At 45.0% G+C, this 27,724-nt stretch overlaps 1 protein-coding gene and 4 non-coding genes across 7 annotated transcripts; all 5 read right to left on the bottom strand.

Annotated features, from left to right (window-relative positions):
• Positions 1–137: 137 nt before the first annotated feature.
• TEX14 (testis expressed 14, intercellular bridge forming factor) lies at positions 138–27,636 on the bottom strand. 3 transcript variants are annotated; one of them, XM_056506961.1, is made up of 32 exons: positions 27,599–27,636; positions 27,131–27,284; positions 21,689–21,803; positions 21,280–21,445; positions 20,877–21,013; positions 20,201–20,282; positions 19,690–19,820; positions 18,153–18,263; positions 17,748–17,871; positions 17,182–17,360; positions 16,641–16,792; positions 15,814–16,004; positions 15,445–15,583; positions 14,153–15,111; positions 13,385–13,488; positions 12,364–12,443; positions 11,560–11,817; positions 10,895–10,995; positions 10,502–10,615; positions 10,066–10,156; positions 9,255–9,345; positions 8,113–8,175; positions 7,019–7,143; positions 6,151–6,341; positions 5,439–5,490; positions 4,875–4,946; positions 4,087–4,164; positions 2,457–2,574; positions 2,195–2,290; positions 1,459–1,556; positions 1,036–1,096; positions 138–857 (listed from the first exon to the last, which is right to left on the bottom strand). In XM_056506961.1, the coding sequence occupies exons 2-32, from the start codon at positions 27,264–27,266 to the stop codon at positions 821–823; spliced, it is 4,452 nt and encodes a 1,483-aa protein (XP_056362936.1). In that variant the 5' UTR covers positions 27,267–27,284; positions 27,599–27,636; the 3' UTR covers positions 138–820. The 3 variants fall into 3 exon arrangements, with proteins under 3 accessions (XP_056362936.1, XP_056362937.1, XP_056362935.1); XM_056506962.1 differs by lacking the exon at positions 4,087–4,164; XM_056506960.1 differs by having other exon boundaries at positions 27,131–27,605.
• Positions 22,584–22,797, bottom strand: LOC130261130 (small nucleolar RNA U3). Its single transcript, XR_008841920.1, has one exon. It is a non-coding gene; the product is annotated as a small nucleolar RNA U3 (small nucleolar RNA).
• On the bottom strand, positions 23,782–23,995 carry LOC130261132 (small nucleolar RNA U3). Its single transcript, XR_008841922.1, has one exon. It is a non-coding gene; the product is annotated as a small nucleolar RNA U3 (small nucleolar RNA).
• On the bottom strand, positions 24,973–25,186 carry LOC130261118 (small nucleolar RNA U3). The gene has a single exon (XR_008841908.1). It is a non-coding gene; the product is annotated as a small nucleolar RNA U3 (small nucleolar RNA).
• LOC130261131 (small nucleolar RNA U3) lies at positions 26,147–26,360 on the bottom strand. Its single transcript, XR_008841921.1, has one exon. It is a non-coding gene; the product is annotated as a small nucleolar RNA U3 (small nucleolar RNA).
• Positions 27,637–27,724: the final 88 nt, after the last annotated feature.

The following is a 27,724-nucleotide window of genomic DNA, read 5'->3' as shown; positions in this document are numbered from 1 at the left end:
CACCCAAATGTGCAAAACCAGCTCAAACCTCTGAGTCTGTCAGGGAACAGGACCTTGAACAGTATTTATCACAAAAAAGTGTTAAATATTCAATTGCTGTGCCCATCAAAATTCTAATCCAAAATCAATTATATCCAGGGATTTTTTTTTTTTTTTTAATGAGGGCTACCAAAATGTGGTTGAATTAAATAAACATCAGGTATCTTTATAACAACCACTTTTTTTTTTCACATTCCTGTCTGGCAGGGAACATATTGCTGCACTTGCAATCTCTGGAGAGCACTGCCTTTTCCTCATTAGCTTTTTGCACAGCAATTAATCCCTTTAATCAGTCAAATCAGTTCAACACTAGATCACAAAAGCACTAAGTAAAGAGAAAACAAGAAATTACCTTGTTAAATTTAATGAGCAAGGAAAAACAGACACTACATGGGCTGTAACACTCCAGCATGGAAACATTTCAGTGCCTGAGCAGCACCAGCAGCCCACAGAATTACAATCATTTTGTCTTTAATCTGAAAACTGCATAATGCAACAGAGCAAGAAATTCTTTAGCTCATGAAAATGTGCACGTGCAGAAATAAAATAACAGTTTTATAAGGAAGTGAGAGTGAAAAATAGCAACATTGACACTGCCTGTGCAGGCAGCAGTGGCATCAAACCAGTACAAACCATTTCAGGACACAGAGCATCAGATTTTCTTCTGTATTTGCTGCTGCTGTTGAAGGAAGTCTGAGCTTCATGTGGCCAAAAAGGGCTGTAATTCACAGACTGAATACTGTGCAAGCAGGTGATGTGTAGAACTTATTCACTCTGTGTTTTAATCTTGGAGAGAGCTCTCATCCAAAACAATTATCCTGCAGGGGACAAAAAAAAAAAAAACAGGAGGAAGAAAACAGTGATGCAGTTGTTTTTTCTTATATAAACTACAAGATGAAAGGCATGGGATTTCATAGTGCCTCTTTTTGATGGAAAACAGGAATGCAGCTCACAAATTCCCACCACAATTCCAGTTTATCTCCCAGAGAGGCTCACCTGAAGGGTGGAGCTCGAGCCAGCTGCTGGGGGTGGGATTTCTGATCCTTGGGGTGCTCATCTGAAAACCAGGGAAATCCAGCTCACAACATGAAAGCCACACAACACTGCAAAGCCAGCAGTGCTGCAGGTTTCTCTGCTTGATTCCTCCAATTCAGCCACTTTTGGAATCAGAGCCCAGCCCCAGCTCCCCAGGACCCTCGTGGGACCAGAACCAATCCTGATTTCAATCCCTGAATCCCAACCCAGCCCAGTTGTGGAGCTCTGACAGAAAACAGGGGCACAGCTGCAGTAACAAGCACAGTGATGTCACTCCCAGGCATTCTACATGTAAAAATTACCATCAGGATTTCCAAAAGTAACCAGAGATTTGGGACATTTCAAACTTTGGGTGCATCCAGCAGCTCTAGAGACAAAGAGCACCTGCTGAAGTTCCTGGTGCTCTGCCTCCAGCACAGGCTCCTCTCTCCTCTACTCCATTCTTCCTTCCAGCATCATCTGGATCCTGCAGGCTGGCAGCCCTAGAATGACAGAGTTTTGTTTATCATCCTATTTTTTTTTTTTTTTAAACAGGATGAAACAGAAAATTCTGACGCCAAACACGAGAATGTCTCAAGTTCCTTAGCAAGACAGAACTTAGGGATGACTTATGAGCACTCACTGTGGAGTTGTTCAGAGTTACTGGGCTCTGATCTTTAGTTCTAAGAGGGAAAAAAGTTATTTAAGACATGAATCTTCTCCTTAAAATGATGTCTAAATTACTTTTGCCATGTTCTTCAAATTTCCTAATATACTGCCATGAAAGCACAACCATTTTCCCAAACTCTTCTTTATAAAAAGCTTTCATGACTCTGTTCTCTTAATGCACATTTTCTCTGTCTCAAAAAATTCCCCCATTCTGTCAAATTATCTCTGATTTCTATGAAATCAGCACTGCCTTCCAAGCCTGTTGAAGTATTTGCTTTCCACCTACAGGAAGCTGTATTAACAAAACATTCTTTTCCCTCTCAATTTAAGAGGAGAGCTCACACTGATGTCTCCAGGCAAGTTCCCTGACACTCCACTCCCCAAGGAGTCCCATTTGCTGAAAAGCCCTGCACAGATCTGTACACACCACACAAAACAAACCCCTGAACACAAATATAAATTATCAGCTCACCCAAGAATGTGCCCCTGAGCTTGCTCTTGGATCTCCTCATCTCCAGGAACTGCATGCAGCATTCTTTCCAAAATATCATCAAGACTGGAGTGAGCCCTGTTAAATAAAAGATTGGAAAGTGATGGTGACAAGGTTCATGCTGCAAATTTCCAAATAAAACAGTCAGAAGGGTATTCAAAATTTTCTGTAAGCATCCAACCTTGTTAAAATTTAAAGTCTGTGTAACTCAAAGCTAAACATGATTTCCCCTCCTTTTTCATACCTTTCTGTATCCTCTGCTAGATTAAATGACTCCTCAGTCAATAAACTCTGATCTGTCTTCTCATTTCTCTCAGATTCCTTCTCTGACTCTCTGTTTTCCATTTTTACTTGATCAAGAGCTATTCACATAAACAGCAAGATTTTAGTGTCAAAGAAGGTAATAAAGACATTAAAATGTTGTTTTCTTTGCTGCACTTGGGAAATTTCCAGTTGCCCACTTCTCACTCACTCTTCCCTCAGTGGCCTGATTTTCTACCAGATGAACAAATTCCCATTATCTGCAGTCAAAGGTGGTCAGCAGCAAGGCCCAGATAAATATTTCACTCCAACACATTTCCAGATACACAGGACTCAACATTTTGTTTCCCACTGAAATGAAAAATGCATGTGGAAATGAATCTTTTATCTTTCCCATCCCAGATATGGGAGAGAAATCCAAGGGAGACCTGAGGATGTCAGCTTGGTTTGCCTGTTTATCAAAATCCAGTGGTTTCTCCTCAAAAACTTATCAGGCAAGTTCTGTTCCCCACAGAAATCAGGGTTAGGGTTGAGAGAGTGAAAAACCCTACAGCTCCAGGGGCTGGGAAGGGCATCCCAGGGTGAATTTTCTGATCTGGAAATTCATGGTGATGGGGTTAAACTCAGGTCTAGGCTGATGGGGAATTTTTCAGCCCCTTCTGCTGGGCTGTGATAAGCAGGAAGCACGAGGCTGCCACAAAAACTGGGAGTCTGAAATAGCTGTGCTTTATGCAAATACAAGAAAGCCAGAGTGATGGAGCAGCCAGCAGCCTGCTGCAGTCCTCTCCCCCCAAAAACAAGAAGCTCCAATGAACTTCCATCCCCCAGGAAAAGATTTAACAAAGCTGTAGGATAACCAAACATGTGCCAGCATCATTCTCAAGTGACTGTGCTATTTAGCTTTTTACAGACTTAACTCATGTTCTGCCTTTTTTTTTTTTTTTTTTTTTTGCCTTTTTTTGTGTCTTTTTTTTTTTCTTACTGCTGCTCACTTTGTGACTCACTGGAGGAATAAAAAAAAGCACAGCCTATAAACATTTAGGTTTTCTGCTCCTCTGACATGACTTGTTGAACATCTAAAAATGATTCCCACTTAGCACCATTAGCATTTGCAGCAGCACAAAGATTCACCACTGTCTTTGTAACAGAGCAGGAAATACAATATTCATTATCCCAGTGGAAGCTATTTCCTTACTCTATGAAATCAGAGGCATTATTTCATGCTGGAATTAGGAACATTAACAGGTAGGGTGCCCTGGCCACTTTCTGAACTGAATCACCCTCTCAGAATGGAAACTTCAATGGATTTGACATCACCTGCCCACCACCTCTGCTCCTGTGGGTGTTGTCACTTGTGTTTGAACACAGCACAAGCTATAGTGACATAATAAAAGCAGAACATTAATTCCCATGGTTAGACCTGCAAACCTCCCACAGCAGCTCCCCGTGGATTTTGGAGGGAAAGGCAGCAAACACTGGTGGGGGCACCAAGCTAAAAATTGCAGTGGATTGTTAGAGCTGAACACACAGTGGTGAGGACTCAGAGGCATTTTGCAGCAAGGCAAAAGGAATTTTCTATTTTTAATTCTTCATTGGGACTGTTAGCAACGAACCATTCACTTGCACTCCAGAGTCTTCCAATCCCATCCCTTCCAATCCTGCAGTGATGGAATCTTGCTGCTTTAAGTGTTCTGTTAAAAACAGCATTATTTCCATGTTGATCTAGGTTGACTACACACTAAAGTACCATCTAAATTTATCCATCCAACCCCAGAGGGAAACCTGTACATGATTTATAATTATTTTATATATTAACCTACAAACTGCCCCTGACCATCACTAAAGGCATCACTGATGGTGCCAACCTCCACAGGTTCTTGTTTTGGATGAGGAAATAAGGTCAGGATGGACATTTTAATTATCCCAGTGTCTGGTGTTAATTTAGGAAGAGCTTAATGATGGGAAAGCAAAGCAAACTCTTCTTCAACACCCTCCCAGTGAAAACCATGCAGAGTTTTTACAATTTCTGACTGGAGATGTGTGAGAAGACAAGAAATGTAAATCACTGAGCTCCCACAGACACCTGGGGGGTGCAGCTGCCTCCTCTAATGGGGAACATGAATTGCTCCAAGACAATTTGAAAAATTCAATGTGCACCAAATTCCTGTGTGTAAAACTCCACTGCCCTCAGTGTGCTGTGAGCAGCAAGGAACCACTCAGAGAAATGCAGGGGCTTCAAGAGCTGCCAGCTATTTCAGCTCTTGATACCCAACTTCCCAATAATCATTGACTGCAACTAATTTGGGAGCTCTGGTGTATTTTGGCAGTGAATGGTTTGGGAGAAATCCTGACTGGGCACAGCTGGAAAGCCTCCCAGTGTTTGGGGTGAAGTGGCTCTTACCAATTTCATCCAGCAGCTCTTGGGCTGGTGGAGGCAGCTCATCAATGGAGGGGGGAGATGCCTCTGAGAGTGCTGAGACAGAGAAAAAAAAATTCTAGTTAATTAGCAGTGATTAATCCTTAATAACTGTGACACAGGCTCACACTCTGATAGCATCTTGCTTACATATTTGATTTAACACCCTGCATGAGCCTGGCTCATTCACCTTGTATCAAATTTCCCTAAATAATTCCATAATGGAAAAATCATTTTGAGCCAGACTTGCACATTCAATGCTCTATCAGAAATGTGAGGTCAGTAATATTTACACTTCAAACAGAGGTTGATTTAGAGGTCAGAGTTCTTAGTCTGCAGGTGCAAACACAAAATCCATAACCTAATTAGCACCAGCAGTACATGGCTGAGTGCAAAGCTATTTATCCCTCTAAAAAGAGACATCCAGGAGCAAAAAAAAGAAGGAGAAAAAAAGGAAAAATAATTAATAGACTGCTCAATTTCCTTTCAAATCAGTTTCTCTGTTTATTGAACAATTTATTTTGGCTGGGGCTGGGATAAAAGACTTACCAGGTGCCTGCCTGGTGTTTCTCAGGGATGAAGCAATTGGTGGCAACCCAACCTGTGTGAGATCAAACAGAATGAAACACAGGAAGCTAAACTGAAAAACTGCTGATCTTCAATCTGCCCTTCAGCATCCTAAATCCAAAATGAGGCAGAACCTCCAATTAAAGCCTGAGCTGACCATTAAAGTTTAAACTAAGCTTTGCAATCAGTTCAGAATATGAAAATAGAGTAAGACTGATGTGTCAAAATTTTTGCTTAGGCTGCTGTGCACTCCTATTTTAGCTGTGAGATAGCATCAGTTACATAATCTTAATTTCAACAACTGAATGGACAATGGATGGGAATTTTCTGACTGGACAGTTCCAAGATTTCTTCAGCTCCCATTCTGTGCTCAGAATCTTTCATTATTAAAGCCAGGCACATCTGTTAATCAGATGAGCCCCCCCCAAAATTAAGAATTTGTAATCAGAGGTAAATCCCCACTGCCCTCAAAATGGAAATATCCACTTAATTCTAAAGTAAGATTTTGGACAAGAAGTGACAGAATCAGCAGAGCCACTCAGGGCAACTCTGCTCTGTAAATGAATTTAATAAATTCCAAGTGCTCTGGCACTGGAGCAGCACAACACAGACCTCTACTTGCATTTATTTTTAGTTAAAAATATTTTTAAGGATATTTAAAGATACTTCTGGCATAAGTTATTTTTGGACTTACAGGCTCTTTCAGTCCAAATGGGCAAACTCTTGGAGTCACCACTGGAATTTCCATGCTCCCCTCCCCTTCACAGGCTGTGGTGAAAGTCTTGAACACTGTGGAGGAGGTTTCTTGAGAGCCACAAAAGGAAGAATCTGAAGAAAATTCACGGCAGTGTTTGTATTTCTCAAAGGCTAATGGAAACTTTTCCTCTAGAATTTAAAAAAAAAAAAAAAAAAAAAAAAAAAAGAAGACAGCAAAGCTGGAGAATTATTTTTTAAATTTTTGTATCTTCATCAACAGAAGCAGAAAGAAGTTTAAAGGGAACCTGCACAAGAAACTCTTGGGAAACTGTTACCCATAAAAACCCAAAATGATAACCCAGGAATTCCACATCAGACAAAACTTTGCCAACTGAGAAACTGCAGCCACTGTGTTACATCAAATTAATGAAGCACAAAGCAAATGTTAATTCATTACTCTTAAGCACTCCAGCTCAACAAACATTTATCATATTATTTAACTTTTTATCAACACTCAAACTAGACTGAATGCTTATTAAATTGCCTTTAAATTGCTAAAATCCAAATGTATCAGCTCAAATCTAAATGAATTGATTTCTGATTTTATGAAGGCTGCCAATATCTCCCAGAGACCTTTCAGGCAGTGACCCTGTAAACTCTCCTTTAATTCTGTGTCTTTAGAGATTTCCAACAGGAGCAACAGCATTTCCTCACTGCAAGCCTGACATTTCTGCACAGTGTCAGTGGAGCTTCCACAATTCACCTTGATGCTTTTTACATCAAAAAAACCATCCTGGCAGAAAGGTGTGGCTCTCTGAGAGGAGAAATCATCCCCTGAGAATCCTCTTTGCCCCTCCCTGCATTACCTGAGCCCAGGGGGGTGCTGACACTGCTGGGAGCGTGGCTCAGCCGAGGTGTTCTGCACTCCACACCCCTCTGGAAGTTCTGCTCACAGGGGATGCTGGACAGATCCTGAATATCTGCCACTGATCTGAATTATTGAGAGATGTTCTGACAGTTAGAATAGCCACTTCCTGCACTTGTGAAGCACCAGATCCTGCTATTTTCAGGGTGTTGAAATTTTAATTTTGTGCATTTTTATCTAGCTCGCTGGAATGGAGGGAGATGTTCCCTTTGGAACTTCCCACAGGAATCTGGGAAGGCCCAAAATCACCCTCCTCAGGAATGCTGCAGAGGCAGAAAAGGTTAATTATTTGCTTCCCTTTCCTTTCCAGGATTTCTTAAATAATCCTCCTACAAAACCAGCTCAGGAAGCTGCTTCCAGAAAGGGCAGGAACTCCAAATGTGAACCAAAAATTAGAAAAAAAATCCCCAAAGCCAAGGAAAAACCTCCAGGGTTAACATAAATGAATGAGCCATTAATTAAGACTAAATGTAGGTCTTGGGAGCAATTAAAAGAATGACTCTGATAAACTGAGACTGCTGAAGATTTGCACTGACACACACCCTCAACTGAAAAAAATTAAATCTAAATTGATCAAATTTTGGGGTGATTGTCCTCAAAGGCCATGACAGGAACAGACATCAGTAATTTTATGCAAATCTCCATCAGTTGAGTCACAAACATATTCTGCTGCTTTTTTTTCCCCCCTGAAAATCACAGGACTATTTCTGTAATAAATTTTATTTGGCTCCACACGAACCATTTGCTCTTTGAAGTGATTTTATTTCCCCCTGTGCCATATGGAGAGAAGAAACAAGGAATCCTCACACTTTAATGGGAAGAAGCACACCCAGATTAACACCAAGTTAATTACTTCAGAATATGAAAATATTTCCAATTCTTTTACACCAATCTCACAACTTTTCACAGGAAAATACTCCCAGTACTCTGGGGGGTTTTCTCTTGCTCTGTCTCATCTCCCTGTCTTGCACCAACACAACATTTTGTAGTTAATGACCAATTTGCTGAAGTTTTGCTGTAAAATGTGGCTCTTACACATCTTTTTCTTGGCATTCTTCCTGTGGCTCCCACAGAGCTGCTTCTCGTGCTGCATCCACCCTGAAATGAGGGAGGAAAGGTCACACTCAGCCCCAGAAAATCATGGAAATACAAGATTTGGTTTCCTTTCTCCCAGGAAGTTTAAGCACTACCTTTTCTCTGAGGTAAGACTGCAGCTCACAAACACTTTTTGCTTAAAAACTCAGAATGTGGAGACTGGTAGGAGAAAAATGTCATTTTGAACAGATTAAGGATATGTTAAAACTTCTAACTGACATTTGCAGCTTCAGAACAAAATAAAATTAAATAAAAGAAATCAAATCTAGGAATACACATCAATCCATTGTTTCATCATCCTTTGATCTCAGGTTGTGACACTCAAGGTCAAAGAGGATTAGAGAGATGCTCAGAGAGCAACATCCTCTCTGTCCTGCTGCCAAAATTCCCCAAGTGAAGGGAGCAACCAAAACCGTATTTTTATCCCAAAACCAAGTTATTTCCAATGCTCCCTGGGAACTCAGCTCCTGTGTGGGGAGGAGACAGCCCAGCCCTGACACTCACAGCTCCAGCCAACTTCTCCCCATGCTGGTAAAATATAAAATTTACAGGACAAAAAACCTCCTGGTTTTCAGAGAACAGCCAAAACTCCAAGAGTTCAGAGTGTGCCAAATCTGATGTTACCCCCAGGCAAGATGCAGTGAACATTCCTGCACTGGGCTGATCCCATGGGATTGGAAAAGGCAGGATCTTCATGGCACTGGAGCTCCAAAAGCAAAGCACAACAGAATTAAAGCAGATGAGTGAAGCCTTAATTTGAATTATCTTTGCTCTGTTTCAGGCTGTGGTTTATCAGTGGGAAAAGAATTGTGATATGTACATGGATTTATTTTTTCCCTATTTTAGCTCCCTTATTAAGGCAGAAAAACCCCACCAAACCCTGCAAAAGACAAAAATCCCTTGAGACCTGTGAAAAGCCCTTTTTGTATTTTCTTAGCAAGGAGCTGAGTTATGTAGATAATCATTAAAAACCACCACTGGCATCTTATTTGAATATTAGATATATAAGCAGAATTAATGAAGAGAGCACACTTTAAAAGCTAATTTATGCCTGAAGGAACAATGAAAATGAGTTTTTCTACCTGGCTCCAGGCATTTGGCCCAGCTGATTCACTCCCAGCTTGTTACTGCCACAGCTCTGTGCTGCTGTGCTGCAGAATAGTATTTTTCCTCCTGAATACAAATAAAAAATGTTCCCTGTTATTGGCTTTTGCAAGTACAAAAGAAAACAATGCAACTCATTGAACAGGAAATTGTGAGTTTATTAAATTTTTTAAATTTTGTTGTTTTTTTTTTTGTCTGAGTTCTTGTGACCTTTGTTGTTATCCAGAGACAAATGTGTTTTAAAGATGCATTTTCATAAACATGGCACAGCTGCCAGACAGGCACTGAAGCACTGGGGAATATCACAACATTTACAAATTTGAGCTAAAAGAGACAACAGAGGAAGGAAACAATGATTCTTCCATTATTCTGCACACGCACTCTGTCAGCTCCCACTGTTTTTAAGCCCAAGATCCTCCCAGCAATGAGAATATTAATGTGTAAATACAACTCTAATTCAGTTTTCAGCACCACAGCAAGTTGCATAAAAAGATTAAACTTAGCCCCAGGGTAAAAATAAAAATCTTTCAAACAAGTTTTTGTTTTGGCTTTTTAACTGAAACACAGCAAGTACATAAACACTGAATATGAAATGATTTCAGGCACTGCAATGCCCAAACCAAAATCCTAAGTGTACTGAACTCTCCCAGAAATAATGAGGAATAAGAGATCAATTGAGCCTGAAGAATGAAGGTCCAGCCTTGTGACAGGAGAGCTGCTGGCAAAAATATCAATGCAACAACTCTGGGTCCCTGCACTCAGAAGTGCTTCAAGAAAAAAGACATTTACCTGGAGCCTGAATTCCTGATGCTGCATCTCCAGGTAATTTCTGTAAAAATCCTGCACAAACATCTTCTGCTTTGCCCTCAGCATTTGAGGTCTGAAAAGGAAAAAAGGAAATTAATTCCATTTTTGGCAGAGCAGCTGCAAAGGGCAGGAAAACCCTCCCAGGATGATGCTCCCAATAATGAGAGTGGAGAGAGAAACTCATCAGCAAACAGCCCAGACTGGATTTAAAAGAAAAATAGGAAAGTTTTCCATCTTCCAGAAATTAATGAAGATTGATTTGCTTACTCTCACCTAAATCTTTATTTGCAGAAAAAGAAAAGAAGAATAATGAAAAGAAAAAAAAAATCTCCCATTTTCCAGAGCTCTCTTCAAATCAAATGGGAGCATAATTAAACCACATGTTGTGTAGCTTATGTCCAAAAAATGTTATTTTTACCTCTGGTTCTGACCTTTCCTCAAGAGCAGGAGGAAGGAGATAATCAGGAGTGAAGAATTCTTCAGTCACATCAGGAGGTGAATTAAGGGAACAATGTAATTCCCTTGAATGTCCCTGTGAAAGACATCATCAACTGAGATGATCTCCTGTCTATCAATAAAAAATACATATTTCAGCCAATAAAACCACTGAAATTCTGAAAATCTATTTAATTTGTTCAATGGCTTTCAACCCACCTCCTGCTCCTAGCATTAGCTTGGTGGTTTATAAAATAAAATTTAAAAAAGGGGGAAGGAGGAGGGGGATAGTTACTCAGATCAGCTCAGGATGCAACACCAGGTTAAACTTTTCCAGGATAAATTGGCACTAAATTCCTTGGATTTCTGTACATACTCTGGAGAGATTCTCAGCTGGCTGAGGGAGGAGTGAACTCTCAGAAATGGCTGTTCCAGACTCTGTTTGCTCCTCTGGTGCTGGGGACTGGCAGCTGCTCCCTGGGATGTCAGAATGGAACAAAATTATTAAGTATTAAAAAAAAATAAAAATAAGAAAGTGAAGTGAGTGATCTGAGGCACTGCTGGAATATCAATGAGAGCAGACAGTGACACTAATTGTCTGTCAGGAACACGGAGGAATAATGACATTTAAATGCTCACCTCGTTAATTAATCTAAGCAGGGGAACCTTGCCCTGTTCTTTTGCCCAGAACTTTTTCAAAAGCTTTACCCACTGAGCTGCTCCAGAAAAAGCAGCTGTGTGGTGAGACTGGAAGAAATAAAAGTGTGAAAGCACACTGGAGGCTCTGAAAGCTTTGGGTTTGTCATGCTGATAACAATAATCAGTGATGATGAGGCTCCAGGCTCCTTCCCTGCACCTCTTAACACCTAATACTCATCTTATCTCTATTTATGCCCATCAAGGAGTGCCTGACTTGCTCTGAGGGCAAAACTCTGGGAGATAAAATGGACAATTCTTGTAAAAAAAATCCCAGAAGCTGAAATCAGATTGGAAATGGAAGGAGACAAAAAGAGCAGAGAGCATTTTACTGCTCAGCCTCACCTGTGGAACTCCTGAGTGCAGGCTCCAGATCGCTGTCCCCAGACTCAGCTCTGTCCTCAGTGCCCAGGTCCCAGGGCTCACCTGGCTGCCACCCACAGCTCTGCTGCTCCTGCCTCCTGGGGGCTCCAGCAGGGACGTGCTGGGAGCTTTCCCTGCCACTTTCAGCTTCACTTTCAGACGTGCACTCACTGGCAGGGTAAGCACAGCTGAGCCCCAGCTGTCCTGAGGCCACTCTTCTGGCCATCTGCTTGACTTCAGCTACAAAAAAAAACCTCAAAATCAGCACTTCACACCACAGAATCTGGACCCTCAAAGCATCCCCTCTATTTCATTGTGCCTGCAGACTTGGAAATGCTAAGGTTAGACAGCCTTTGCCATGGAAAGAGCTGAACACTTCCTTCCATCTTAAATAAAGCTTAAAACCTGCACGGATTGATATGGAAAATCTCTACAGGAACAGGTTTTGTTAGTTTGATTCTCTGTTATCCGTGCCTGTGCTGCCATCCACTGGGCATTGCCATATCCACACACTGCCCAAAACCAGGCTGGAAACTCCTTCAGCTCCACAAACCAAACCACCTCAACGTGCCTGGGATGATTTTATGCCCGGAATGTGCAAGACACGGGATCCCACTCACTTGGTTTCCATCCCAGAATAACCTCACAGAGCTTCAGCGAGAGACAGAAACCTTTCCTTGTGGGTTGAGTTTAATACACTGCACTGCAGCAAGATTTCTGATATTAATGCTGAGTTAACACTGATATAACACAGATCTAACACAGATTTAACACTGATTTACTCACTCCTCCATCCCAACTGCATCCCCCTCCTCTTCTCACAGTTTTTTTTGCTGCAGAATTCAGCCCTTGGTTTTGAATGGCACCTGCAATGAATGATTATGAAATGCACAAACTATTTTAGAGCACGAGCATATTGTGTCAAGTATTCCCCAGCCAGGGAAAGGCTCCAAGTTGTTTTAACATTAATTAGAGCACGTGTGCTCTCAGCCTTTTAACAACCCAGCAGAACCAGCAGACTGAGCTGCCAGGAGCTTGGAAAGCACAGATAATTATTTAGGTCTATTCTAGATGAACCAGACAAGCTGTACAGTTCAACTCTGCATCTCAGAGCTGGCAGCTGCCTTCAGATGCTGCAGCTCCAACCCCACACCATGGATGATGTGGGGATTGTTTAATTTCAGACCTGGACAACAACAACTCTCCCACCAGAGTTCACTCCCTGACCTCCACTGGCCATGTCAGTACCTAGAATATTTCTGTTCTAACCTTTACCAACAGGTCTTTCTGATCCAAATGGATTAATTTTAAAACTGTCACAGTTTTTCTGATTTGACCAAAAATTGAAGGAAGTGTGTCTGTCCCCCTCTTTCCAACATGAATCTGCACAAGTTTTGCCAGGTAATTTCAACATGTGTTTTCCATTCATGCTTAAAAACATAAAGAGATGACATTGAAAATATTTCTACTGGGAATTGAAGGAAGCTGTGCCCAGAGAGGAGAACCACTTTTATTAATATCTTCCCAGACTGCCCTCCTTAGGCACTGGTACAGTTCTGGACCACTGACCTCCATCCCAGAGACATGTGAAATCTTTTTAACACCACTCTTTAACACAAAGTGCCCTGTCACAGCAGCTCTGCAGCTGACAATGACTCACAGCAGGCTCCTCTCTGTACAGATGGCTTTTGCTTTGCTGAGAAACATTTAATGCCAGCCTTGATCCTGATGTGCCTCCTTCTGACAGTGTCTGTCTCCAGATGAATCTGTCAGAATTAACTCTTCTATGAATAAGATCAAAACTCACCACTTCTCCTCTTCCCTCTTTGCTGCAGGATGTGAATCAGCTCCTCTCTGACACTGCAAGTTGAACTTTTTTTGGCATCTCGCAGACACGTGTGGGAGGAAATGCTGAAATGAGTCCAGCAAGCCATGATTCAGCACACACTGGGCATTCTGCTAATTACTGCCTGAGCTGTCTGTGAGGCAGCCCAAGAACAGGACAGCACAAACTTTATTCCCTCAGCTCTATTTCAGCTGCTCTGCTCAGAAGAAAGGATGACAACTCCAGGCCTCAGCCCAGCAAAAACTCTGCCCTGGATTTATAGCAGGTTTCAGGTGCAGGCAAGCAGTCAAAACCTGCAGCTTCCAGGGGGATGAGTGGGCCTGGATGACTCAACATTATCCCCACAGGAGATATGTACTTGAAATTTTCTCTTTCTCTTTGGTCCATGTATTTAATAATGAAAATGATCCAGAAGCCCCTCCCAATAACAGCTTAGGCCTCAACACAAACAAAAATATTTATCCACTGGCCTTTCCCTTGAGAGTCCCATCTCCATTTTAGTGCAGGACTTGGATTTTAACCCCACCCTGAGCCACTGGACCAGTATTGTCCTGGGAGGACTGGAGAGAAAGGGGAAATAACACAATTGCAGTGCTATTTGCATTCCTGTGTATAATGCACATGGATACATTCCAAAGGACAGATTCACCCCTCCTCTTGGACACCACCCACCCCTGCACCTCTGCCTGCTAAGGAACACAGAAATGATACCCAGGCCCCCTGGTTTACCTGGTTTGCCTCCTGGTTTAGGCTCACTTCATCATCCAGGCCTCTGCAGCCCGGATCACGATGGTTGGTTCCAGTTTTGCTCTTCCACCTCTCATTTTGAATTGCCTCTCTTTCCTTGGCAGTCTTGGGAGCAGCCTGGAAATGGTCTCTGCCTGCTGCTTGGCATGTTACTGATGGTGGGATGTAGTCCCTGGATGGTGGAGCCACAGCCTTATGTAAAAAAACATCAACTCCAGAAAAAGCCTTATCAGCATTTTGGGAAGGAGCATCAGACCCATTCCAGAGTCTTCCTTTAGAACTTTCCTTAGGAAGCAGATTCATCCTGATTTCCTGGAGCAGCTTTTCCTGCTTTCCCATGGCCTTCAGCCTGTCCAGCTTCTCCTCTGCCCTGCTCAGGGAATCTCCTGCCTGCTGCAGCATGCTCTGCATGATCTTGATGTTCAGGGCACATTTGCTGATGTGCTGCTCGCTCTGGGAAGGGCTGCTCAGCCTCCTGCCAGCATCTCCTCTCACCTGGCACAGGGAAGAGGCTTCTCTCACCCTTTCCTCTTCTTCCTCCTCCACTTCTTCCTCCTCCTCTTCTTCCAGCTCCTCCTCCTCTCCAGAGAACGCAGTGCTGGACCCCAAGGATTCCCCCTCCTCCTCCTCACCCTCCCATGGGCTCCCATCTTCCTGTTGCTGCCTTTCTGCATCCTTCAGAGCTTGGCCTAATCCAGGTCCTCCTTCCAGGAAGTCTTGGGGCCCTTCTGGGTAACTGGCCAGGATTTCATTCATCTCAAAGCTGCACAGGCTGCCATCCACATCACTCTCACTGGAGTGGGAAGCTCCTGCCTGGAGCTCAGAGGAGACATTGAGACTCTGGTCCTGTGCAGCTGGCTCTGCACTGGCTGCTGCCTCCTCCAGCACCAAGGCACTGCTCTCCCTGGGGAAAGCAGGGTCTTGGGGGGCAGAAAAGCCACCTGAAAAATTCAATTTGCAAACATTAAATAATTTCTCCAGAAATCCCACAGCCGCGCTGCTTTTGCACATTGAGGAGTTAATTTTGGAAATTTAGAAATTCCACGAGCAGCATTTGATACCTCTGCTGAAAACTGGGCCTGAACAAAACAGATTTAGAGTCTTGAGTCTACACTAACAATGAAGTGGTAGCTAAAATCCAAAGCCAACTGCTTCCTATTTTCAACCTACATCATAAAATCTGTGAGGGCTCCCATTTTAATGATTTATGTCAGATTGTTGTGGGCTGAGGAGCTCATGAAGGACACAGTGACATCCTGCTCCAAGGAACTCACCAGCCTTGCTTATCTCTTTTTCCTGGATCTCCACTGTCCTCTTCTTGAAGCTAAAAGCTGATGCCCAGCAGATGTTCACATCTGCAAGAAGAGCAGATCTCTGTGCTTTGGGTACTCCACCTTCAGACTTAACCAAGTCCTGTAAAACAAAACAAAACAAAACAAAAAACAAACAAAACCAATCAAACAAAAAATGGAATAAAATACAATTGTATTTGACAGTTCTGTGTCTCTGCCTGCTCTTCTCAGGGGGTTCAGCTCCATGAGCACAACACTGAGTGCTGCATCACTTCCTCTAGATTTAAGCAGAACAACTTGAATCTGAATGGACACAGCATACCCATCAAAGATCAGAATGCTGGGAATCACCTTTAAGTCCTTTTTCAGGATATACTGAATATCCTGAAGCTTCATGGAGCGGTTCCTCTGTTTGGGTTCCAGCCCTGACTTGACAACATCATAATAGATGAGGGGGAGCCTGGCATCTGCTTCCAGCTGCTGCCCTGAAAGGATGAGCTGTTTAATAGCTGAGTCTTCCACATCTTTCCAGGGAGGGCTCTCTGCAAGACACAAGCACAGATTTTATGTCACCAGTACATTAATGTTAATGGAAATTTAAAAAAATAAAATAAAAATCACATTATTCCCTGCCCATTCCCTAATTTACAACTAAAAACAAGCACTGGCATCTCCTCCCTCTTTTATTCCAACACTGAGTGCCTTCAAGAGAACTGACAGAGTATCTAGAGGAGAGTGACACTGCAAACAACCCTGCTTTGGATTCTTCATTGGGATTAATTTTTAGGGTAATTGTTTATCCCATTTCACTGTCAGAATAGTCAAAGTGAATTGCAGAACAGACATTATCTGTAGTAACAGCAACAATACAAGAATAGAGTAACAATAACTTATCTCTAAGTTATCACAGAGATCAAAAACATGAAAGCTGCACAAGCTTGTTTTCAACACTGAAAAGACTTAATTGAATGTTTTGCTGTGCTGGTAGGAAGAAGAAAAATAATCAGCAGAAAATAACTGTATTTCTCCCATATCCACCATCAATTTCATCCTTTAGCCACACAATTTTAAGTTTTCTGATCACATTTTTACAGAGGTTTCCAGTAATCTTTGTTATTGTCATTAATTTCTGGGGTTTTATACCTGGTTCATTTTTGAGCCCAAAGCTCTGCACTCACCTGTCAGGGTCTCCTGCAGCACTGCACAGAAGCTGTAAAGATCTGATCTGACTGTCCCAGGTTTCTCCAGGATGATTTCAGGGGAACACCAGCGGAACAGCTGCACTGGGACAGGAATTCGGGTCAGATCACTGTGCTCTCCACTGTCCTTGCTGCAAAAAGGGAAAAAATTGTAAATTAGGACATACAACACATTCAACTGCAAGGTTTATATTTAGGAATTAAATATAGTGTGCTACAGCTGTTAGTTTAATGCATAAAAGGTTAAGGGCATGTCTGCAAATAGAAATGTGCAGTAAATGTCTTTTGGCAAAGATTTTCTGGGGAAAGCAACACTTTCCCTTTAACAACTTTAGAATAAAAAGAACTAAAAAAAAGCTGAACTTTACAAACAACTGTTTATTTCTGATAAAACACAGGAAACCTGTAAAAAATTTTTATTTTTCAATGTGTCTAGGGGATAAAGAAATACTCGTTGTCTCACTGGTGGCCAGTGATGCTCAACCCCCCATTTCAGAGGCACCCTGAGGAAGTTTCTCACCTGTCTATCATGTGCTCCAGGTTGCAGAGCTTGGCCTCCCCAGAGGACACGATTTGGATGGCATAGGAGGAGAGGGAGCGGTGCACGAAGCCCCGGGAGTGCAGGAAGCGCAGGGCGTCGATCACCTGGAGCAGGACGAGCAGGACGGTCTCTGTCTGCAGCACTGGGAACTCTGCATGCTGGAAAACACCCCCAAAAGCACCAAAATTCACATGGCATGTCTTTAAACTTGATATGAGAGAAAGCTGCTCTTATTTCTAATGGTTATTATTTGTTGCAAATAAAAAAATCTGTTGATGGAAAAAGAGGAAATTCGCTTTTTTGTTCTCAGTTTTTTGTTTGTGATTGTTCTCAGTTTTGGTTTTGTTACCAAACCAAGTCATAGCACCTTAAAAAGAAGAGAAAAATATCAAATTACAACAATAAAACACAGATAAATTGATTTAAAAAATAAGAAAAATAATCAGAAACTCAGATCCAGACTGAGGATTTTGTCTTGTTGAGGAAAGATATTAGTCACTGAGTTTCTGATAAATTATTATTTAAAATGGAAGCATTGCAGTTACCCTTTCATGCAGGATGCTGTAGAGAGAGCCAAAGTGAACCCTCTCATAGACCAAACGAGTTTTCTCCAGGTCACAGGACAGACAAACAGCCATCAGCTGCAGCAGGTGAGGGTGCCGGAGTTTGCTGCAAAGGGAGAGGGAAAAAAGCAAATTTGCAAGAAAAATATGAGATGGAAAGAAGGAAATTCCTGGCCTGCTCAGTGTTTTTATCAATATGGCATGAATGTTGGAATACATTTCAGTGTAAATGTTATTTTTCACTGAAATACTCCATTTTAAAAGATCATGAGTGGGAAGAAAATTGTATTTCTGATCTGGGGAAGAAGTGCAAGCCCAGCCTAACACTCCTGAGGTGAACCCCACTCCTCCCACGGCTGCAGAGCCCAAGCCCAGCTCCTGTCCCACCTGCTGTGCTGCTGCTCTGCCAGCAGGAGATCAGCCAGCTGCAGGTTCCTGCCCTGCTGGGGCTGCAGGCTCAGCTCCTTCACTGTCACTCTGCTGCCTCCCCACACCAAGCTGCAGGAACAAAAGAAATTTGGATCAGATGCTTCCAGCACTGTTTTTCCTCTTTTTTTTTTCCCCAGTTTTGTGGTTATTTAGCAAGAATTTTGTGGTGTTCTGGTGCTGCCTCCTGTTGTCAGGGATTTAAATTTGAGGGGTCCTGTTCTTTCAAACTGACAATGAACTCATCCTGCTAAAGGAGCAGGAAAGGTTCAGTGCCCAAAACTCCACCCCTTCACCAAAGGCCATCAGTGACAAAAATCAGAGTTTTGGGGAGATTAAATCACTAATTTGTCAATTTTCTAGCTGCTCCTGACACACAACTGCTTGCTTAACACACAGTAATTAGCCAATATCATATGATTGTAATTATTAGCAATAATTACAACAATGACTTGATACAAAAAATTTTAAATAAATGCTCAGCCTGCCCTTGCAACTCTGATTTCACCACAGGTTTGAGCAAGTGGGATGTGCACCTGAATCTCCAGAGGATATCCTGGACTAAGATTGACAAGGATTAAATGCTGAACAATCCTAAATATATTTCCCACCCCAAAGGGATCAATACTGAAACACTGAAAATCAGTGAAACACTGCCATCAGTGATTAGCCATAGTTGGGTTAATATTGCTTGTGGGTTGTTCAGACACCAGTCTGACTCAGCTATTAATCAATGAACAGCAGAAAACAAGGTGCAAGCAGGAAACAGGGAATAAATATAGAACAAACACAGAAAATGACCCAAACAAAGCACTGGTACAACAATTTGCTGTGTGGTTCTAACAGACACTGTTGGAGTGTGAGGCTTCTCTGAGTCCCTCAGAGAGAGAACAGAATGCAGGACTTGAATTAAAAATCTTTAAAGAAATTAAAATATATTAAGCCACACAGCTATGAAATAGAGGTGTGAGCTTGAATTTCAAGTAAATAGAAATATTATTATGTTGCATAGATATCAAGTAGAAGTATAAACTTTAAGTAAGTAGAAATATTTAAGTGTCTTGAAGAGCAAAAGTCTTAGAATATAGTGTAAAAAATAAGCTTCAGTGAGAGCTCAAAAACAAAAACAAGCTTCAAAAACAGTTCTAGACATAATAAAAATATAGTAAGAATGTTGCTTGCATTCTTCAGACAGAACAGATAGGCTCTATGCACAAATTATACATAAATTCTCATATTATAAATCCAGAATTCTAACAGGTTGAGAGAAAATGCTTCAGGTTTGTGTTTTTAGCTCACTGAGTAATTTATAAATAAAAATCTGTGTATTGGAGTGAGAGCTTTCTAATTCTCTCTTCTTCCACCACTATCATCATCACCACCACATAAAAGAAGAAGGAAAACAAGAAAATCTCAGTAAGTCACAAAGAGGGGCTAAAATCCCTTTAATTCATAATCTCTTTAATTAATTTAATTTCTTTAATTTAATTCCACTTACTTGCTCATGGTCATGTAGGGCCCCACAGGGTATGAAAATGCTTTTTCATCATCAGCCTGAACCACATCTTTCTCCCCAATAATTGGGAGAGAGGCCAGGTAGCCCAGGTGGCCACTGCCTGTGAGATAGAACTGAAACAGGGCATCAGCAAAAGGAAAATCCAACAGTTCTCAAAATCCAGCAGGCTCATGGACAACCTGAGTGTAATCATGAAATTTTTAATTTGAAAAATCAGGCCCAAAATTGAAATTTCCCACTGAAGCAGGAGCAGGGAAAGCAGAACCTCAGGAACTCCCAGAGGTGACAGCTAACAGGAATTTCTGCTGCTCCAAACCAAAGCCAAAGCCTGAATATTTGTGCTCTTTGTGGAGTTTTTTCCCATCTTTTCAGCAGAAATAAGAAAGCACTAAAAGTTAAAAATAGCACAGGTGGGATAATTACTGTGAGGAACATGAGATTCTGGAAAAAATGTTCTGATATCCTTAGAAAATCCCTACCCACAGCATCTTACCTTCCCAAAACCAAAGCTGTAAATGTTCTTGGCCACACTGGGGTGTCCTTTCAGTAATTTACCCAGAGGAATCTCAGCATTTCTACATACCAAAAACAAAAGCAAAAAGAGCATCTTATTTACTCCAAGGCTTGGATACCAAAAGAGACAGAAAAAAAAAAAGCAGAATTTCTGCCAGAACCCTTTTGACTGGTCCCACACACATAATGTGGATGCTAAATTTTCAAATTACTGTGCAGCTCATTAAAACTTTTTAGATGCACTCCTAAGATATTTATTTATTTAAAGCAAGACAACCAATAAATATACTCATATCCTGCACTGCTTTTTTGTTCACAAGCCTGTATTTTCCCAACATTTTGTTTCCCAACAAAAACTGCTAAAACAGTTGGGAACACCCCCTAAAAAGATCTGCAGTGACCTTAAAAAGTCAAAACCCAAATTACTTCACGCTACCACTTTAATACTACTAAAATCCAGTGCTTTTAATGCTGATTTTGATAATTTAATCAATAAAGTTTCTCCTAATATACAGATATTTGCAACTATCAAGTTTCTATTTAGACCTGTCACAGCAGGAATAAAATTAATCACAGTGGACTTAAATCTGCTATTGTCAAAAAGATACAAGAACTTGCTAAATAAGAGAAAATGGAATAGAAAAATCTCTTTTTACCCTTGGACAAGGCCACCAAACCTCGAGGGGCTGCAGATCAAGGCCTTTGAGGAACCAACTTTCCTGAGCAGATCAGAGGGAAGGTTCCAAATGGCAGCTTGCATGTGCAGTGAGCACTGCTGGATAAATTCCAACATCTGGGCAGGAGGAGGGAGGCAAAAACAATAAAAACAGAGCTCCAGAAGAAGAAAAACCACTTCAAAAATCATAAATAAGGAAAAATAACTGGTTAGCTGCAATATGGAGCTGGGTATTTTGAGTAATATATATTAACAGAAAAAAAACTTGGAGAAAATCAATCGCAACAAAATCTGAAGGTTCACCCACAGAAAATTGTAATTTCTGGTTTCTGATAACAGAGAAAAAAAAAAGGAGTTTTAAATCAGTATTTCCACATAAATACCTGAGCACTGCTCTCCTTGCTGGCTGACAAAGCCCAGGCCTGGGGAGTTCTCCCCCCTTTGTCGTGGACTCGGAGATCTCCTCCCTCATCCAGTAACTTGCTGAGGATCCACTGGTTTCCAGAAAAAGCAGCTGCATGCACTGGGGTGCTCCCATCGTAGCAACGACTGGGGAACAGCAAAAAAATGTTCAGCAGGGGAAAAAAGGCATTCCTGGAATGTTGGTGTGCTCCCAAATAACAGAATAAATCAAGAGAAAAAGGGAAATTATTTCTGTGTTACCTCTGAGGAGCTTTGGCTAAAATAGCAATGTGCAGCTTAAGCACTTCTTTGTGAATATTGTGGTTCACACTGACTAAACCCACACAAAGATTAATTTTTATTAAAAAAAATAAATGTTTGATACTTAACTGATTGGCATCTGAGCCATATTCCAGCAGCACATCCACAATTTTACCCAGGCCCAGCAGTGCAGCAGTGAAGAGACAGGTTTGGCCCATGGAATTCACAGCATCAACAAAAATTCCTGCAAGGAAACCCAAAATTCTGAGGTGGTGATTGTATTACTAAAATTTTAATAAAATTTAAGTTTATCTTTAATAAAATGGTGTTTCATCACTATGGAACTGACTGCTCTGAGCTGCTGCAGATACCAAATACAGCAGCAGAAATTGAGAAATAGAAAGTAGCAAATTATATTTTTTGTGATTTTCTGTAAGGGTTGAAAGCACTGCTTGTCCACGTGGATTTTAAATAAAGGATGTGTAAGCAACAAATGGTACTTTTATGTGTTGTGTAAGGAATCAGTAAGGATTTATATGTTCTGTTTAAATTAGAGGTGGATGTAGAAGTATAAATATATATGGAAATATATGGATATATATATCCATCATCTGTGTAAGTACAAATAATGGCTGTATAAGTAGAGATGGATGAAAACACCTCACACAGGACAGAATAAATAAATGAATAAATATTTATAAATAACTAAATTATTCTTTACTAATTGGTCTGAGTGTGGTGCTGATAACGCCGAGGTCACAGGTTCGATCCCGGCGTGGGACAATTGATGGGTTCATCTTAACAATGAACTCTGTGATGCTTGTGGGTGTTTTCCCGGGAAAAGCCTTTGTGATTTCGAATATTAGGTTAGTTTAATTCAAATTATTGAGTTACAATCTGGAATTGATTGCGAACCGGGAAGGTGAGGAGCATGAATGAGTGGATGATGGGTCTAATACCACATTAGTGGAACGATTAGGAAAGCTGATCTATTTTTAACCAAGAATAAAAAAAAGAGCCACAAACCACTCAGCCCGTGTTCTCTCCCTCCCGAGCTCCAGTAGCAGAGCCGGGAACGGTCATCAATGGCGAGCGGCCACTGCCCAAGCAGCACCACTCGCCCGCTTCGCGCTCAGGAGAGAACACCCCGCTCCTCCTCGTGGTTTGTGACGCCGATCAGGTGAGATCACTCTCCTCTAGTGACCAACTACAGAAATGATCCCTGAAAGTATAGTCTTAACCCAGCACCGCCGCCCGCGCCCGCGCCTGCCGCGCGCACCCGCGCACAGCGCACGGCGAGCCCGCAGCACCCGCCGCGCGCGCTCCCGGCGCGGCCCCGCCGAGCCCCCGCGGCCGCGGGAGCGCGCCCCGAGCCCCCCGGGAGCGGCCGCGCCCCGCGGAACGGGCGCGCGTGGCGGCGGGCGGGACGCGCCGCCTTGATTTGCATATTGTGCCCTCATTGACCAATCAGACGCGCGCTCCGCGGCCCCGCCCCCTCGGTGCGCCGGCTCCGCGGGCACCCGCACCCGCGGCTCGCTCGCTACAACGCGCTCGCCCTTCCCCGCCTGGGCAGCGCCATCCCCAGCTCGTGCCCCAGTTTGCAGAGCCCTTTCACGCACCCAGGAGAGGGATTTTTGTTTCTCTGTTCTAGTTCGGGTGGTTCGCAATAAAAGCCGGCTCCCCGATTATTAAGACTTTATACATTTTTATTAAGGCATCAGCATTCCTTGCTTACAAATTGCACCGCTTTATTAATTAGTACTCAACCCCTTATTTACTAGTTATATCTCTCTTTTCCCGCGCGGATTAGCCCGCTTGTGCTGTTCCTCCCTCCACTTGGGCGGGGGGGTTGTTATGAAGAGCTGGTCAGTGGGTCAGTGGTCGCGATGGAATGTCCAGTGACCCGGCCAGAGCCGGTTCCGCTGGGGATCGCGATCCCTTTTCCGTTATACAAAATGAGAGCGAAGCCTCCAGAGTTTACTATACAACTGCGTAAGTTTCGCTGCCTGGGTGTAGCTGCTGATTACCGATTAAAAAATGCGAACTTTGGTTGTGATTCCGAGGGGCTCGGTGGTTACCAGCAGCACTGCGCGGGCTCTGCTGTACCAGGCACTCTGAGCCCTCCACAGCCGGGATAAAGCCACACGCGCAGCTTTGCGCTGCTTGATGCGAGATCCATGCCGAGCTCTGATTTTCTACCGAGAATAAAAAAAGAGCCACAAACCACTCAGCCCGTGCTCTCTCCCTCCCGAGCTCCAGTAGCAGAGCCGGGAACGGTCATCAATGGCGAGCGGCCACTGCCCAAGCAGCACCACTCGCCCGCTTCGCGCTCAGGAGAGAACACCCCGCTCCTCCTCGTGGTTTGTGACGCCGATCAGGTGAGATCACTCTCCTCTAGTGACCAACTACAGAAATGATCCCTGAAAGTATAGTCTTAACCCAGCACCGCCACCCGCGCCCGCGCCTGCCGCGCGCACCCGCGCACAGCGCACGGCGAGCCCGCAGCACCCGCCGCGCGCGCTCCCGGCGCGGCCCCGCCGAGCCCCCGCGGCCGCGGGAGCGCGCCCCGAGCTCCCCGGGAGCGGCCGCGCCCCGCGGAACGGGCGCGCGTGGCGGCGGGCGGGACGCGCCGCCTTGATTTGCATATTGTGCCCTCATTGACCAATCAGACGCGCGCTCCTCGGCCCCGCCCGCGCCCCGCTTCCCCCACCGGAGCCGCCGCCGCCGCGCCCCGCGCTGGGCCCAGCACACGGCACGGGAGGTGGCATCGCCACCGGGTTGTCCCTTGTCCTTTGTCACTCTCTGATGGGCACCGGGCCACAAAAACCCCCTGCAACGCTGCAGGCTTTGGGAAGAGTCGCTGGAAAGGCGCATGGAGGAGCAGGACCTGGAGATGCCGCTCGGTAGTTGGTGCACAAGAGCGGGCAGCGTGCCCAGGTGGCCAGGAAGGCAAATGGAGCGTGGCTTGTATCGGCAATAGTGTGACCAGCAGGACCACGGCAGTGACTGCCCCCTGTATTCGGCACTAGGGAGGCCGCAGTGAATCCTGTGTCTGGTTTTGAGGGAACTGAGGAGACTCAGCCTGGACAAAAAGAGCCTCAGGCACTTTCACCCTCCCTGCAACCGCCTGAAAGGAGGATGTAGCAGGTGGGCTCTGTCCCTCCTCCACGGAACAAGTGACAGCATGAGAGGAAACAGCCTCAGGTAGCAGCAGGGGAGGTTTCAGTTTTATACTGGGGAAAATTTATTCACTGGAAGGAATCTCAAGCACTTGTACGTTAGGCCAGGGCAGTGGCTGCGCCCCCATCCTTAGAAAGATTTATAAACCATGTGCCTGTGGAACTTGGGGTCAGGATTTATACCCCTTACTCCTTGAGAACTATTTTTAACCAAGAATAAAAAAAGAGCCACAAACCACTCAGCCCGTGTTCTCTCCCTCCCGAGCTCCAGTAGCAGAGCCGGGAACGGTCATCAATGGCGAGCGGCCACTGCCCAAGCAGCACCACTCGCCCGCTTCGCGCTCAGGAGAGAACACCCCGCTCCTCCTCGTGGTTTGTGACGCCGATCAGGTGAGATCACTCTCCTCTAGTGACCAACTACAGAAATGATCCCTGAAAGTATAGTCTTAACCCAGCACCGCCACCCGCGCCCGCGCCTGCCGCGCGCACCCGCGCACAGCGCACGGCGAGCCCGCAGCACCCGCCGCGCGCGCTCCCGGCGCGGCCCCGCCGAGCCCCCGCGGCCGCGGGAGCGCGCCCCGAGCCCCCCGGGAGCGGCCGCGCCCCGCGGAACGGGCGCGCGTGGCGGCGGGCGGGACGCGCCGCCTTGATTTGCATATTGTGCCCTCATTGACCAATCAGACGCGCTCCCGAACCCGGGCGGCCGCGCGGCCCCGCTCTGCCCCACCCGCGAGAAGTGACGCTGCCGCCCGAGCTGTCACAGCTGTCGCGACACGACACACGGGACCGCCACCGCCCGTGCCGCCGCTGCCCCGGGCCAGCAGAGGAGGAGAGCCGCGGTGCCGACACCGGGAGAGCGGCACGGGTGCCGCCGGGGGTTGCGCTGGCTCCAAGCCTCTCCCGACGCTTTCAGGGTGCCATTCATGTACAAAAAAGAACAACCCGCAGGGCAGCTTTTAATGAATTCCGCCTTTAAATCTCTGGGCTCAGCCAGAGCACCGCGGACCCCACACCCCAGCCGACTGCACGGTTAAAGAGCACAAGACGGAGCAGCTTCTCCCTGAGCCCCATCAGAATTTGTAGCCTGACCAACATGGACAATCCACAAGTAATGAAAGGGAAATCCGGAATAGATTCCCTTTAGTCCCGAGACAAGGCCGCACCGAGAAAGTCCCCTTGCCCTGCACTCACAGACGGGTCGAGAATTCCATCGGCCTGAATACCCTCCCTTATCAAACATAAATCCGCGTGGCTGATCCCGCTCTCCCTGGAACGCCCCATGCGTGTCACTGCAGCGAGAGAGGGCTGCGAGCTCAGCAGGAGCGAAGGACACAGCCCTGCGGGCAGAACGTCTCTGTGCGCTCATTCCAATTCTTTTTTTTTACCAAGAATAAAAAAAGAGCCACAAACCACTCAGCCCGTGTTCTCTCCCTCCCGAGCTCCAGCAGCAGAGCCGGGAACGGTCATCAATGGCGAGCGGCCACTGCCCAAGCAGCACCACTCGCCCGCTTCGCGCTCAGGAGAGAACACCCCGCTCCTCCTCGTGGTTTGTGACGCCGATCAGGTGAGATCACTCTCCTCTAGTGACCAACTACAGAAATGATCCCTGAAAGTATAGTCTTAACCCGTCACCGCCGCCCGCGCCCGCGCCTGCCGCGCGCACCCGCGCACAGCGCACGGCGAGCCCGCAGCACCCGCCGCGCGCGCTCCCGGCGCTGCCCCGCCGAGCCCCCGCGGCCGCGGGAGCGCGCCCCGAGCCCCCCGGGAGCGGCCGCGCCCCGCGGAACGGGCGCGCGTGGCGGCGGGCGGGACGCGCCGCCTGGATTTGCATATTGTGCCCTCATTGACCAATCAGACGCGCTCCCGCATTGAAGCGTGGCCCCCGCCCAGTCCCGCCCGGGGAACTCGCAGTTCTGGATCGGCACAACCCACTGAGATCCGCGATCCTAAAACCGAAACAGGGCTGCACCAAGTATTTGATCTCATGTGCAAAATGCCCCGTAACTGTGTGGCTACAAATCTGCTTGTCAAAGTGTTTAAGGTGTAAACCGTACCTTAGAGTTTGGCAGTCTGAATAAAACCACATTTATAGAGAATATTCCTACAGCTGACTTCCAGAATTTTAGTTTTACAATGCTTCAATCATGCTCTTATGAGCACTTTACTAATAAAAGATTAATTTTCTTTTCAATTAACTTTTTAAAATACTTTTTTTCATTAGAGAATCATTCCCACTTCATAGAAAAGGGCAACTATAAATCATTCTGTCAAGGTATTTCACTCAGAAAGCTGCATTCTACAAGCTGTATGCTGACTATTTTTTACCAGAAATAAAAGAATACAGGAATAAGTAAATCTTTTCTGTCAGTACTTGTCTAAACTTAGCTTTTACCTTTTTTCAGAAGCTTCTTCACTTTCACATAGTTCCCTTCCCTGACATACTCATGCAGCTGAGCTTCCAGGGAGTCTCCTTTTATACGTCCAAGCTGGACTGGGCATGGAAATGGGGGAGGGATGGGATGAGCCATCTTCTTTCCTGGACAGAACTGGGAAAAGGTAGGGAACATCATCAACGTAAAGAACTTATTTCTGACTTCAGAACCTGCAGTAGTTTGAAGTGGTGTCTTCTCCCTGCAGAAATATGCAGCGATGGAAGGGGAGAACAGCCTCCTGCCCTCGCTAACAGAGCCCTCTCGGACGGGACAGGTGACAACCGGGGGACCACAGAACCTGCCGGGAGCAGCGGCTTCTCGGCGGGCACCAGGCGGCACACAGCCAGCGGCATTCCCGGCTGGGCAATGCCCGCTCCAGCCCTTTCCCAGAGCCCCCGGACACACGCGGCCCACGCGGATCCGCTCACCCGCCGCCAGAACGGCCCCGACACGCGGGAACGGCCCCGACACGCGGGAACAGCCGCGCGCATGCGCAGCGGCGCCTCCCGCCCCCCCGGTTCGCGCCAGGCCGGGGCGGGGGCGGGGCCGGACCG

Source organism: Oenanthe melanoleuca, chromosome 19, assembly GCF_029582105.1.
Source record: "Oenanthe melanoleuca isolate GR-GAL-2019-014 chromosome 19, OMel1.0, whole genome shotgun sequence".
Classification (NCBI taxonomy): domain Eukaryota; kingdom Metazoa; phylum Chordata; class Aves; order Passeriformes; family Muscicapidae; genus Oenanthe; species Oenanthe melanoleuca.
Note: the sequence above shows the minus strand (reverse complement) of the source record. Positions and strands in the feature narration are given on the sequence as shown.